Source organism: Saimiri boliviensis, chromosome 2 (assembly GCF_048565385.1).
Source record: "Saimiri boliviensis isolate mSaiBol1 chromosome 2, mSaiBol1.pri, whole genome shotgun sequence".
NCBI lineage: Eukaryota > Metazoa > Chordata > Mammalia > Primates > Cebidae > Saimiri > Saimiri boliviensis.
In genome coordinates this window covers 158,636,517-158,650,321 of record NC_133450.1, presented here as the reverse complement: position 1 = coordinate 158,650,321, position 13,805 = coordinate 158,636,517, and the positions used below count along the sequence as shown (strand labels likewise).

Here is a 13,805-nt window from a genome sequence, read left to right as displayed (position 1 = left end):
TGGGTTTTTAATAATTCAACCTATGAATTTTGAGGGGGACACAATTCAACCCATAACAATGGGTGAAACGAAAGGATTATTAAAAATAGGTTAGGCAAAGAAAACCCCACTTACCCACATTTGTTTGATAAATTCAAGTCAGTAGGACAAAACTGGATTATGTGAGACATTTTCATTCTTAAGTTTAAACACCATTTAAATCAGAACTTTAAATCCTGAAATCAAACTCTGCTGAAAATACTTTGTTTTCTTAGGGTTCTACGAGTTTAGGGGGAAAGACATGGTGTACCTTTATTTCAATCCTATCCCAGGCCCTTTTATTTCAAGAGCAAAACATAAAGATTTGGCAGTGGCTAGACAGATATTACAATGTTTTTCTTGTGCTTCAAGATACATTTAAAACCTCTGTGGGAGTGTAGCTGCTAGTACTAGCTTTTGTGTTACAAATAGGTAAAATTTCTTTTTATGTTTCTTTTTAGCACAACCAATTGCCTGGAAGATCAACCATTCATTCAGTTAACATTGAATAAGTATCTATTGTATACAGAATGTTTTCCTAGGTCATCAAACAAGACTCTTTGAGGTTGATTCAGGATGTGCTTTTAGCAACAAACAGGAGAGCTAGGTCAAGTTAGTAACGTTTTTAGCATGTGGTAGACTTAGCTAATTGAGATTTTCTTGCACTTCTTATTGTTGTGTTAGTTATCCTTCATTTATTCCATCATCACCTGTTGAACTTTTAGTCAGAAACCTACTAAAGGTGCATCTGTTGAATTCTAAAATTTTATGTGACTGGATTTTACATATGTTAATTATTTGGAAGAAAATAATCTACAGTTTCCTTTTTTTTTTTTTTTTTTGAGACATGGTCTCACTCTTTCTCTCATGCTGGAGTGTGGTGATGTGATCTCGGCTCAATGCAACCTCTGTCTCCTGGGCTTAAGTGATCCTTCAGCCTCAGCCCCACGAGTAGCTGGGAATACAGGCACGAGCCACCATGCCCACCTAACTTTGGTATTTTTTGTGGAGAGAGGGTTTTACTATGTTGCCCAGGCTGGTCTCAAATTCCTGAGCTTAAGCAGTCCACCCACCTTGGCCTCCCAAAGTGCTAGGATTACAGATGTGAGCTACTGCACCTGGCATTTACAGTTTCCATATGCACTTATTAAGACAAATTTATTTTCCCCATTTTCCTCTGCAGGTATTTGAAAATGCAGTAGATCCTGGAGCTGTAGCAGACATTTTGGAAAGTAGGTACTACCAAAAGACTATTGTGTGTAATTCGCAGTTTTAAAATTTTTCTCTTTTCTAAACTGTAATATATTCATGTTTCATAAATATTTACATTCAAGAGTCTGTATACAATTTGAATTATGTTTTTGATTCTGTCACATACCCTTTTCTAAATATAGATGGCTTTGATGGATGGTATGATTCTGTTTGGTTATTTATTTATAAAAATTGTTTTTGTGTATTTCATTTAATTAAAATATTTTTATCATCACAAAAGGCAGCCCTATGCTCATTAGTAGTTACTTGCTGTTCCCTACCAACCCTACCAGCTATAGGCAATCACTAATCTTTCTGTCTCTATAGAGTTGCTTATTCTGGGTATTTCATGTGAACGAGGTTATACAACTTGTGCTCCTTTGTAATTGACTTCTTAGTGTAATGTTTTCAGGGTTCATCCATGTTACAGCATGTGCAAACTTAATTTTTTATAGCCAAGTAGTATTCTATTGGACGAATATATCACATTTTATTTTTCTAGTCATCTATTGATGGACATTTGGGTTGTTTCCACTTTTAGGCTATGATAAATAATTAATCTGTGAATATTTGTGTATAAGTTTTTGTGTGAACATAATGTTTTAATACCTCTTGGGTATACCTAGGAGTGAAATTGCTGGGTCATATGGATACAGGAGTGCTGGGGAGGGAAGAGCGTGGTACCTTTAAATGATAAGGAAGAGGGAAGAGAGGTGCTGGGTAGAGGAAGGGTGTGATCCCTGGCTAGGGCTCCATCCCTACGGACCTAGGTGAGGACAGGCACTGCGCTCACATGTTGCATTTCTCAAGAGCATCCTGGCTTGCCACGCCACCATCTTGTGCCTATAAAAACCCAAGACCCTAGCAAGGCAGAGACGGGAGTGACTGGACATACAGAGGAGTGCCTCGGCCTTGCAGAACAACACGGAGTTTGGCCGGGGCAGTTGGAGGAGAGCCAGGGCTGCCAAGTGGCCCAACTCCAGGGGAAAATCATCTCCCTTCTGGCTCCCCCATCTGCTGAAAGCTACTTCCATTCAGTGAAATCTTGCACTCATTTTCCAACCCCATGTGTAATCTGATTCTTCTGGTATACCAAGGCAAAAAACCTGGGGATACAGAAAGCCCTCTGTCCTTGTGGCAAGGTAGGGGTCTCAAGCCAGCTATAGACAGCAAACTGAAAGAGCACCCTGTAACACATGCCCACTAGGGCTTCAGGAGCCATAAACATTCACCCCTAGACACTGCTGTGGGGTTGGAGCTCCACAGCCTGCCCCTCTGTATGTTCCTCTGGAGATTTGAGCAGTGAGACACTGAAGAAGCAAGCCACGACCTTATCGCATGTCCTGTGAGGGGGAAAAGGGAGCTTTTCCCATTTCAGTATGGTAACTGTATGTTTACCCTTTTAAGGAAGTTTCACATTATTTACCAAAGCAGCTGAATCATTTTATATCCTACCAGCAATGTATAAGAGTTCCATTTTCCCATATCCTGGCCAACACTTGTTATTATCTCTCATTTTGATTGGTAGTCATCTTTGTGAGTGTGAAATGGTATCTCATCATTGTTTTGATTTGCATTTCCCTGATGGCTAATGATGTTGACATTTTTTCCTGAGATAATTGGCCATTTGTATATTTTTTTGGGGGAAATGTCTATTCATATCCTTTGTCTACTTTTTATTGGGGTCATTTGTCTCTGTTTTTTTTGTTGTTTATTTTGAGATAGGGTCTCGCTCTGTCACCTAGCCTGGAGTGTGCAGTGACATGATGATAGCTTATTGGAGCCTTGACTTCCTGGGCTCAAGCAGTCCTCCCACCTCAGCTTCTGAAGTAGCTGGGACTGTAGGTGCAAATCACCATGCCCAGCTAATTTTTGTTTTTATTTTTGTTTGTTTTTTGTATTTTGTTTTGTTTTTAGATTTTATTTTTTATTTTTTATATTTTATTTAAACAGGATGTCACTATGTTGCCCAGCTGGTCTTGAACTCCTGTTCTTAAGTGATCCTCCTTTCTGGGCTTCCCAAAATGTTGGGGTTACAGATATGAGCTACCATGCCTGGCCTGTAAATATTCTTTATATATTCTAGATTCAAGACCTTTGTCAGATGTATGATTTGCAAATATTTTCTCCCATTCTAGAATTGTCTTTCACTTTCTTGTATTTTTTGAAATGCAAAAATTTTTAATTGTGATGAATTTCAGTTTATGTATTTTTTCTTTGTTGCTTGTGCTTTTGGTGTCATGTCTAAGAAATCATTGCCTAACTCAAGGGCATGAAGACTTACATCAATGTTTTCTTCTAACAGTTTTATAATTTTGGCCCTTATATTTAGCACTGTGGTTTATACTGTGTTGATTTTTGTAGACAGTGTGAGGTTGGGGACCAACTTCATTATTTTGCATATGGATATCCATTTGTGTTAGCACCATTTGATAAAAGACCATTCTTTCCCTCATTGAATTGTCTTGGCACCCTTGTTGAAAATCAGCTTACAGTAATGTGAGGATTTACTTTTAGGCTCTCAGTTTTATTCCACTGATTCATATGTCTATCATTATGCCAACACACAATCCTGATTACCATGGCTTTGTAATAGATTTCTTTTTTTCTTTTTTGAGACAGAGTCTTGCTCTGTTGCCCAGGCTGGAGTGCAGTGGTGCGATCTTGGCTCGCTGCAACTTCTGCCTCCTGGATTGAAATGATTCTTCTCCCTCAGCCTCCCAAATAGCTGAGACTACAGGCGTGTGCCACCATGCCCAGCTAATTTTTGTATTTTTAGTAGAGATAGGGTTTCACTGTATTGGCCAGGCTGGTCTCAAACTCCTGATCTCATGATTGCCCACCTTGCCTCCCAGAGTGCTGGGATTACAGGAGTGAGCCATTGCGCCTGGCCTAGCTTTAGAATAAATCTCAAAACCAGGAAGGGTAAATCTTCCAGCTTAGTTTTTCTTTTTCAGAACTACTATTTTGGTTCATTAGAGTTTCCATAAGAACTTTTGAAATAGTTTGTCAATGTCTGCAAAGAAGCCAGCTGGGATACTGATAGGGATTCCATTGACTGTATATCAATTCGGGGATTATTTCCACCTTAGAAATATTAGGTTTTCCAGTCATGAATGTGGGATGTATTTCCATTTATTTAGGTTATTTTAAATTTATTTCAATAATGTTTTATAATTTTCAGTTTACAAGTATTGCATTTTGGTTAAATTTATTCATTTGTACTCTGAAGCAGTCGTAAATGGAATTTTTGAAAACTTCATTCTCAGATTTGTTCAAGTTTATAGAAATGCAATTGATTTTTATATACTAATATTTTATCCTGAAAACTTACTGGACTCATTTATTAGTTTTAGTAGTTTTTTTCTTGATTTCTTAGGATTGTCTATATACAAAATGATGTCATCTGCAAATAGAAACAGTTTACTTCTTCTTTTATAGTTTGTATGCATTTTATTTCATTTTCATGTCTAATTTCCCTGGCTAGAATCTCCAGTACAGTATTGAATAGAAGCAGTGAAAGTGAGTATCCTTATCTATTTCCTGATAGTAGGGAAAAAGTGTTCAGTTTTTCACCATTAGTTGTAATGTTAAATTACGGTTTTTCGTAAGTGCTCTATATCAGGTTGAGGAAGCTCTTCTTTATTCCTAGTTTATTGAGTTTTTATCATGAAGGAATGTTGAATTTTATCACATGCCTTTTCTACATCTATTGAGATGATCTATGTTATTATTATTATTTTTTGAGATGGAGTCTCATTCTTGTTGCCCAGGCTGAGCTGCAATGGTGCCATCTCGGCTCACTGCAACTTCCACCTCCCTGGTTTAAGCGATTCTCCTGCCTCAGCTTCCTGAGTAGCTTGAATTACAGGCACCTGCCATGATGCCCGCCTAATTTTTGTATATTTAGTAGAGATGGAGTTTCACCATATGGGCCAGGCTAGTCTTGAACTCCTGACCTCAAGTGATCCTCCCACCTCAACCTTCTAAAGTGCCGGGATTATGGGCATGAGTCACTGAGCCCAGACAATCATGTGATTTTATCCTTTATTTTATTGATACGTGATTTTTAGATACTAACCCAACCTTATGGTATATAATCCTTTCTATATGTTGCTGAATTTGCTTTGCTAGTATTATGTTGATGATTTGGGGGCTTACAATCATAAGAGATATTGGTCTGTAGTTTTGTTTTCTTCTGATGGCTTCATCTGATTTTGGTAATGCTAACCTCATGGAATCCGTTTTGGTATGTTCTGTCCTCTTCTATTTTTTGGAAGAGTTTATAAATAATTGGTACTAATTATTAAGGTAGTATTTACTAGTGAAGCCACCTGGACCTGGGTTTGTCTTTGGGTTGTTTTTTGATTACTAATTTCTTTCTACGTGTTATAGGTCTCTTCAGATTTTCTGATTCTTCTTGAATCAGTTTTATTAATTTGTGTCTTTCTAGGAGTTTTTCCATTTCATTTATCTAATTTATTGGCATAAAGGTGTTCACAGTATTCCCTTAAAACTATTTTTTTGGAGATCCCGTCCATACAACAACAACAACAAAAATTAGTGGGTTGTGGTGGCATGTGCCTGTGGTTTTCCCTCCTAAGGAGGCTAAGGTGGGAGGATCACTTGAGTTAGGGAGGTTAAGGCTGCAGTGAGCTATGATCGTATCACTGCACCCCAACCTGGGTGACAGAGCAGGACTCTGTCTCAAAAAAAAAAAAAAGAAAAAAGAAAAAAATTATTTCTAGGCCAGGCATGGTAGCTCACGCCTGTAATCCCAGGACTTTGGAAGGCCAGGGTGTGGGGATCACTTGAGCTCAGGAGTTTCAGACCAGCCTGGCCAATATGGTGAAACCCCGTCTCTACCAAAAATACAGACACACACCCCCATAAGTTAGCCAGGTTTGGTGGTGATTGCCTGTAATCCTAGCTGCTTGGGAGGGTGAGGTGGAAAAATTGCTTGAGCTCCAGCAGCAGAGGTGGCAGTGAGCTGAGATCATGCCAGTGCATTCTAGCCGGGGCAACAGAGCAAGACTCTGTCTCAGAAACAAACAAAGAAACAAATTATTTCTGTAAAATCAGTGGTAATGTCTGTCCTTTCATTTATGATTTTAGTAATTTGAGTATTTTCTGTTTTTTCTTAGTGAGTCTAGCTAAAGGTTTGTCAGTTTTATTGATCATTTTAAAGAACCAACTTTTAGATTTATTGATTTTCTGTTGGTCTTCTGTTTTCTATTTCATTACTTTTTGCTTAATCTTTATTACTGTCTTTCCTCTGTTTGCTTTAGGTTTAGTTTGCCCTTTTGTTTTCCCAGTGTCTTTAGGTGAAAGGTTTGTGGATGGTGTGACTTTTAATCACATTTTTAAGTTTTATGAAATTTGCAGCTGAGATGTTACTCAGTTGAAAGAATTGGACCAAGGTCACAGATAATAGCAGAATCTAGGGAAAGGACTAGAGAACTTACACATGTAATCAAGTACCAAGTGAGCTGAGGCCATCCTGGGTAGAAGTCAGAATGGTAGCAGGCTATGCCTCAGGTTGACATACCAGGTAGATTAAAGAGTTTGAAATTAGGTAAAGAGTAAATCAGTGCCTACAGAGGTAGCATGGGTTAGGGTAGTCACTGAGCAAGTATGTGTCTCAGGAAGCCATCAAGGCAACTGGGTATTAAAAAAATGATGCTTTTGGCATTTGGCCTTTTAAAAAGTGGATTCAATACCCAGTTGATTTGCTGCATTTATGTTTCTACCTGAATCTTAAAAAGCAGAAAAGTGAACTGTCTCTCTGAGATAGGTCACATCTGTAAGAACACTGATTCTCTCAAGCCTCTTTAAATTCAGAAGAAAAATTCAGCATTTTAAATGATCATATAAGAATTGGGATATTGTCATTTCATTTCCCAATATTAACCCTGAGAGGTGGACTGAAGCATAAAAGAACATAAGAACAGTTCTCTAGGTCACTTATAAGTGATTTCCTCTGTCCTTGATATTTAAAGCGAGTGTGAATTATGTTATGCCATTCCAGAAGGCAATTAAAAGGTGTAGTTATTTTATCAAGCATCCTAATTAACTCGCTCTGTGGAAGAATAGGATTTTTCAATGAAGTATCTTGTGGATAAGAGGACAGGCCCTGAGAGCAGACTACTTGGGTTCAAATACAGCCCTGTCACTGTTAGCCAGTGTGATCTTGCCTACATTACTATAGTTTCCTCTTTGAGATTTAGTTTCTTCATTCATAAAAATGAGGCTAGCCCTTGCTTTGGACTCAGAGTTGTGTTGAGAATTAAATGACTACATAGAATTTAGAGCCTAACCATAATAAAAAAAATCAAAAAATAGTAGGTGTTGTCATGGATGCAGTGAACAGATAATAGTTCTACACTGCTGATGGGAATGTAAACTAGTACAACCACTATGGAAAACAGTGCAGAGATTCATTAAAGAACTAAAAGTAAAACTACTATTTAATCCAGCAGTCCCACTAATGGGTATCTGTCTACCCAGAGGAAAAGAAGTCATTTTATTTAAAACATACTTACACATGCTTGTTTATAGCAGCAAAATTTTGCAATTGCAAAAACATGGAACCAACTCAAAGCCCATCAATCAACAAGTGGATAAAGAAACTGTGATATATATATATTCCGTCATATATATGGTATGATGGAATACTACTCAACCATTGAAAGGAGTGAATTAATGACATTAGCAATGACCCGGATGAAATTGAAGACTATTATTCTACATGAAGTAACTCAGGAATGGAAAACCAAACATCATATATTCTCACTTATAAGTGGGAGCTAAGCTATGAGGATGCAAAGGCACAAGAATGACACAATGGACTTTGGGGACTTACGGGGAAAGGGTGGGAAGGGAGTGAGGTATAAAACACTACCAATAGGTGGCAGTGTCTACTGCTTGGTTGATGGGTGCACCAAAATCTCACAAATCACCACTAAAGAACTTACTCAAGTAATCCAACACCACCTGTTCCCCAAGAACCTGTGGAAATAAACACATAAAAAAAAGAAGAATTTAGAGCCTGAAACAAATGAGGTGCTTAAATTACCACTGGGGTGATGTTTGGCAAATATATTTTCCCGCCTCTCATTTTGAAAGCCTAAAGTTTCAGGCTGTCTTGGCTTTTAAGTTTCTTGGCATTTAAAATTTTGTCCTATAAATTCAAAACTTTTTCATAAATCTACAAAGTTAGAATTTTACTTTTGTTGTCTATTTAAAATGTTTTCACAGCTGGGCACAGTGGCTTACACCTGTAATCCCAACACTTTGGGAGGCTAAGGTGGGTAGTCACCAGAGGTTAGGAGTTTGAGACCAGCTTGGCCAACATGGTGAAACCCCATCACTATTAAAAATACAAAAAAGTAGCTGGGCGTGGTGCCATGCACCTGTAGTTCCAGCTACTTGAGGGGGCTGAGACAGAAGGATCAATTGAAGCAAGAAAGTGGAGGTTGCAGTGACCCAGAATCGCACCACTGCACTCCACCCTAGGTGACAAAGCGAGACCTTGGCTCAAAAAACAAAACAAAACAAAAAAAGTAAAATGTTTTCACTTGTTATATTATTTTGTGAGAATTATCTTTGTTGATGTTTAAATTGTATAATTGCACCAACCTTATGTATCATTTGTTTTAAGTTATCTTAAAGATCTGAATTTTATTCTTGTCCTTTTTTTAGTTTTATTCTTGTCGTTGTACATAGGCTCACTATTTCTTTTCTTTTATTTTTTTTTATTTTTTTTATTTTTTTTTAATTGCATTTTAGGTTTTGGGGTATATGTGATGAACATGCAAGATTGTTGCATAGGTACACACATGGCAGTGTGCTTTGCTGCCTTCCGTCCCCTCACCTGTATCTGTCATTTCTCCCCATGCTATCTCTTCACACCTCCCCACCCCCCGCCCCTCCCCCATTTCCCCCCAACGGACCCCAGTGTGTAGTGCTCCCCTCCCTCTGTCCATGTGTTCTCATTGTTCAACACCCGCCTATGAGCGAGAACATACGGTGTTTGATTTTCTGCTCTTGTGTCAGTTTGCTGAGAATGATGGTTTCCAGGTTCATCCATGTCCCTACAAAGGACGTGAACTCATCGTTTTTGATGGCTGCATAATATTCCATGGTGTATATGTACCACATTTTCCCTATCCAGTCTGTCATCGTTGGGCATTTGGGTTGGTTCCAGGTCTTTGCTATTGTAAACAGTGCTGCAATGAACATTCGTGTGCACGTGTCCTTGTAGTAGAATGATTTATAATCCTTTGGATATATACCCAGTAATGGGATTGCTGGGTCAAATGGGATTTCTATTTTTAGGTCCTTGAGGAATCGCCACACTGTCTTCCACAATGGTTGAATTAATTTACATTCCCACCAACAGTGTAAAAGTGTTCCTATTTCTCCACATCCTCTCCAGCATCTGTCGTTTCCCGATTTTTTAATGATCGCCATTCTAACTGGTGTGAGATGGTATCTCAATGTGGTTTTGATTTGCATTTCTCTGATGACCAGTGATGATGAGCATTTTTTCATATGTTTGTTGGCCTCCTGTATGTCTTCTTTTGTAAAGTATCTGTTCATATCCTTCGCCCATTTTTGAATGGGCTTGTTTGTTTTTTTCTTGTAGATCTGCTTTAGTTCTTTGTAAATTCTGGATATCAGCCCCTTGTCAGATGGGTAGACTGCAAAAATTTTTTCCCATTCTGTTGGTTGCCGATTCACTCTACTGACTGTTTCTTTTGCCGTGCAGAAGCTGTGGAGTTCGATTAGGTCCCATTTGTCTATATTGGCTTTTGTTGCCATTGCTTTTGGCGTTTTGGTCATGAAGTCCTTGCCTACACCTATGTCCTGAATGGTTTTGCCTAGATTTTCTTCTAAGGTTTTTATGGTATTAGGTCTTATGTTTAAGTCTTTAATCCATCTGGAGTTAATTTTGGTGTAAGGTGTCAGGAAGGGGTCCTGTTTCTGCTTTCTGCACATGGCTAGCCAGTTTTCCCAACACCATTTATTAAACAGGGAGTCCTTTCCCCATTGCTTGTTTTTGTCAGGTTTGTCGAAGATCAGATGGTTGTGGGTATGTTGTATTTCCTCTGAGACCTCTGTTCTGTTCCATTGGTCTATATCTCTGTTTTGGTACCAGTACCATGCTGTTTTGATTACTGTAGCCTTGTAGTATAGTTTGAAGTCCGGTAGTGTGATGCCTCCCGCTTTGTTCTTTTTGCTTAGAATTGACTTGGCTATGCGGGCTCTCTTTTGGTTCCATATGAAGTTTAAGGTGTTTTTTTCCAGTTCTGTGAAGAAGGTCATTGGTAGCTTGATGGGAATAGCGTTGAATCTGTAAATTACTTTGGGCAGTATGGCCATTTTCACGATGTTGATTCTTCCTAACCATGAACATGGAATGTTTCTCCATCTGTTTGTATCCTTTCTTATTTCGTTGAGCAATGGCTTGTAGTTCTCCTTGAAGAGGTCCTTTACGTTCCTTGTTAGTTGTATTCCTAGGTACTTTATTCTCTTTGTAGCAATTGTGAATGGCAGTTCGTTCTTGATTTGGCTCTCTTGAAGTCTATTACTGGTGTATAGGAATGCTTGTGATTTTTGCACGTTGATTTTGTATCCTGAGACTTTGCTGAAGTTGTTTATCAGTTTCAGGAGATTTTGGGCTGAGATGATGGGGTCTTCCAGATATACAATCATGTCATCTGCAAATAGAGACAATTTGATTTCCTCCTTTCCAATTTGGATACCCTTTATTTCTTTTTCTTGCCTGATTGCTCTGGCTAGAACTTCCAGTACTATATTGAATAGGAGTGGTGAGAGAGGGCATCCTTGTCTAGTGCCAGATTTCAAAGGGAATGCTTCCAGTTTTTGCCCATTCAGTATGATATTGGCTGTTGGTTTGTCGTAAATAGCTTTTATTGTTTTGAGATACGTTCCGTCAATACCTAGTTTATTGAGGGTTTTTAGCATAAAGGGTTGTTGAATTTTGTCAAAAGCCTTCTCTGCATCAATCGAGATAATCATGTGGTTTTTGTCTTTGGTTCTGTTTATGTGGTGAATTACGTTTATGGACTTGCGTATGTTGAACCAGCCTTGCATCCCCGGGATGAATCCTACTTGATCATGGTGGATGAGCTTTTTGATATGCTGTTGCAATCGGTTTGCCAGTATTTTATTGAAGATTTTTGCATCTATGTTCATCATGGATATTGGCCTGAAATTTTCTTTTCTTGTTGAGTCTCTGCCGGGTTTTGGTATCAGGATGATGTTTGTCTCGTAAAATGATTTGGGAAGGATTCCCTCTTTTTGGATTGTCTGGAATAGTTTCAGAAGGAATGGTATCAGCTCCTCCTTGTATGTCTGGTAGAATTCAGCTGTGAACCCATCTGGACCTGGGCTTTTTTTGGGTGGTAGGCTCTTTATTGCTGCCTCGACTTCAGACCATGTTATTGGTCTATTCAGGGTTTCGGCTTCTTCCAGGTTTAGGCTTGGGAGGTTGCAGGTGTCCAGGAATTTATCCATTTCTTCCAGGTTTACTAGTTTATGTGCATAGAGTTGTTTGTAATAATCTCTGATGATGGTTTGGATTTCTGTGGAATCTGTGGTGATATCCCCTTTATCGTTTTTTATTGCATCAATTTGGTTATTCTCTCTTTTCTTTTTTTATTAATCTGGCTAGTGGTCTGTCTATTTTATTGATCTTTTCAAAAAACCAGCTCCTGGATTTATTGATTTTTTGAAGAGTTTTTTGTGTCTCTATTTCCTTCAGTTCTGCTCTGATCTTAGTTATTTCCTGTCTTCTGCTAGGTTTTGAGTTTTTTTGATCTTGCTCCTCTAGCTCTTTCAATTTTGATGATAGGGTGTCAATTTTAGATCTCTCCTTTCTTCTCATGTGGGCACTCATTGCTATATATTTTCCTCTAGAGACTGCTTTAAATGTGTCCCAGAGATTCTGGTATGTTGTGTCTTTGTTCTCATTGGTTTCGAAGAACATCTTTATTTCTGCCTTCATTTCATTGTTTATCCAGTCAACATTCAAGAGCAAGTTGTTCAGTTTCCATGAAGCTGTGTGGTTCTGAGTTAGTTTCTGCATTCTGAGTTCTAACTCGATTGCACTGTGGTCTGAGAGACTGTTTGTTATGATTTCTGTTCTTTTGCATTTGCTGAGGAGTGATTTATTGCCAATTATGTGGTCAATTTTAGAGTAGGTGTGATGTGGTGCTGAGAAGAATGTATATTCTGTGGATTTGGGGTGGAGAGTTCTGTAAATGTCTATTAGGTTTGCTTGATCCAGGTCCGTATTCAGGTCCTGAATATCCTTGTTGATTTTCTGTCTGGTTGATCTGTCTAATATTGACAATGGGTGTTAAAGTCTCCCACTATTATTGTGTGGGAGTCTAAGTCTCTTTGTAAGTCATTAAGAACTTGCCTTATGTATCTGGGTGCTCCTGTATTGGGTGTGTATATATTTAGGATCGTTAGCTCTTCTTGTTGCAGTGATCATTTTACCATTATGTAATGTCCTTCTTTGTCTCTTTTGATCTTTGTTGCTTTAAAGTCTATTTTATCAGAGATGAGAATTGCAACTCCTGCCTTTTTTTGCTCTCCATTTGCTTGGTAGATCTTCCTCCATCCCTTTATTTTGAGCCTTTGTGTATCCTTGCATGTAAGATGGGTTTCCTGGATACAGCACACTGATGGGTTTTGGCTTTTTATCCAATTTGCCAGTCTGTGTCTTTTGACTGGGGCATTTAGTCCATTGACATTTAGGGATAGTATTGTTATGTGTGAATTTGATGCTGTCATTTTGATGCTACCTGGCTGTTTTGTTGGTTAGTTGATGCAGATTCTTGATTGTGTTGGTGCTTTTTTACCATTTGGTGTGTTTTTGGAGTGGCTGGTACTGGTTGTTCCTTTATATGTGTAGAGCCTCTTTCAGGAGTTCTTGTAGAGCAGGTTTGGTGGTGATGAAATCTCTGAGTGCTTGCTTGTTCACAAAGGATTTTATTTTTCCTTCACTTATGAAGCTTAGTTTGGCTGGATAGGAGATTCTGGGTTGAAAGTTCTTTTCTTTAAGGATGTTGAATATTGGCCCCCAATCTCTTCTGGCTTGTAGGGTTTCTGCTGAGAGATCTGCTGTGAGTCTAATGGGCTTCCCTTTGTGGGTAACCCGACCTTTCTCTCTGGCTGCCCTTAGCATTTTCTCTTTCATTTCAACCCTGGTGAATCTGACGATTATGTGCCTTGGGGTTGCTCTTCTTGAGGAATATCTTTGTGGTGTTCTCTGTATTTCCTGGATTTGAATATTGGTCTGCCTTGCTAGGTTGGGGAAGTTTTCCTGGATAATATCCTGAAGAGTATTTTCCAGCTTGGATTCATTCTCTTCATCACATTCAGGTACACCTATCAGACGTAGATTAGGTCTTTTCACATAGTCCCACATTTCTTGAAGATTTTGTTCATTCCTTTTTGCGCTTTTTTCTCTGTTCTTGCCTTCTCTTTTTATTTCATTGAGT

The 13,805-nt window shown here is 38.6% G+C and overlaps 1 protein-coding gene across 17 annotated transcripts in view; it reads left to right on the top strand.

Moving 5' to 3' along the window:
* The window catches only part of SPATA6L (spermatogenesis associated 6 like), a 288,921-nt gene that overhangs the window by 20,063 nt on the left and 255,053 nt on the right, over positions 1–13,805 (top strand). For all 17 annotated transcript variants that reach the window (XM_074394761.1, XM_074394762.1, XM_010346170.3 and 14 more), the window contains one exon: positions 1,202–1,250. In XM_074394761.1, coding sequence (XP_074250862.1) covers positions 1,202–1,250 — 49 coding nt within the window. The remainder of the gene's footprint in view (positions 1–1,201; positions 1,251–13,805) is intronic.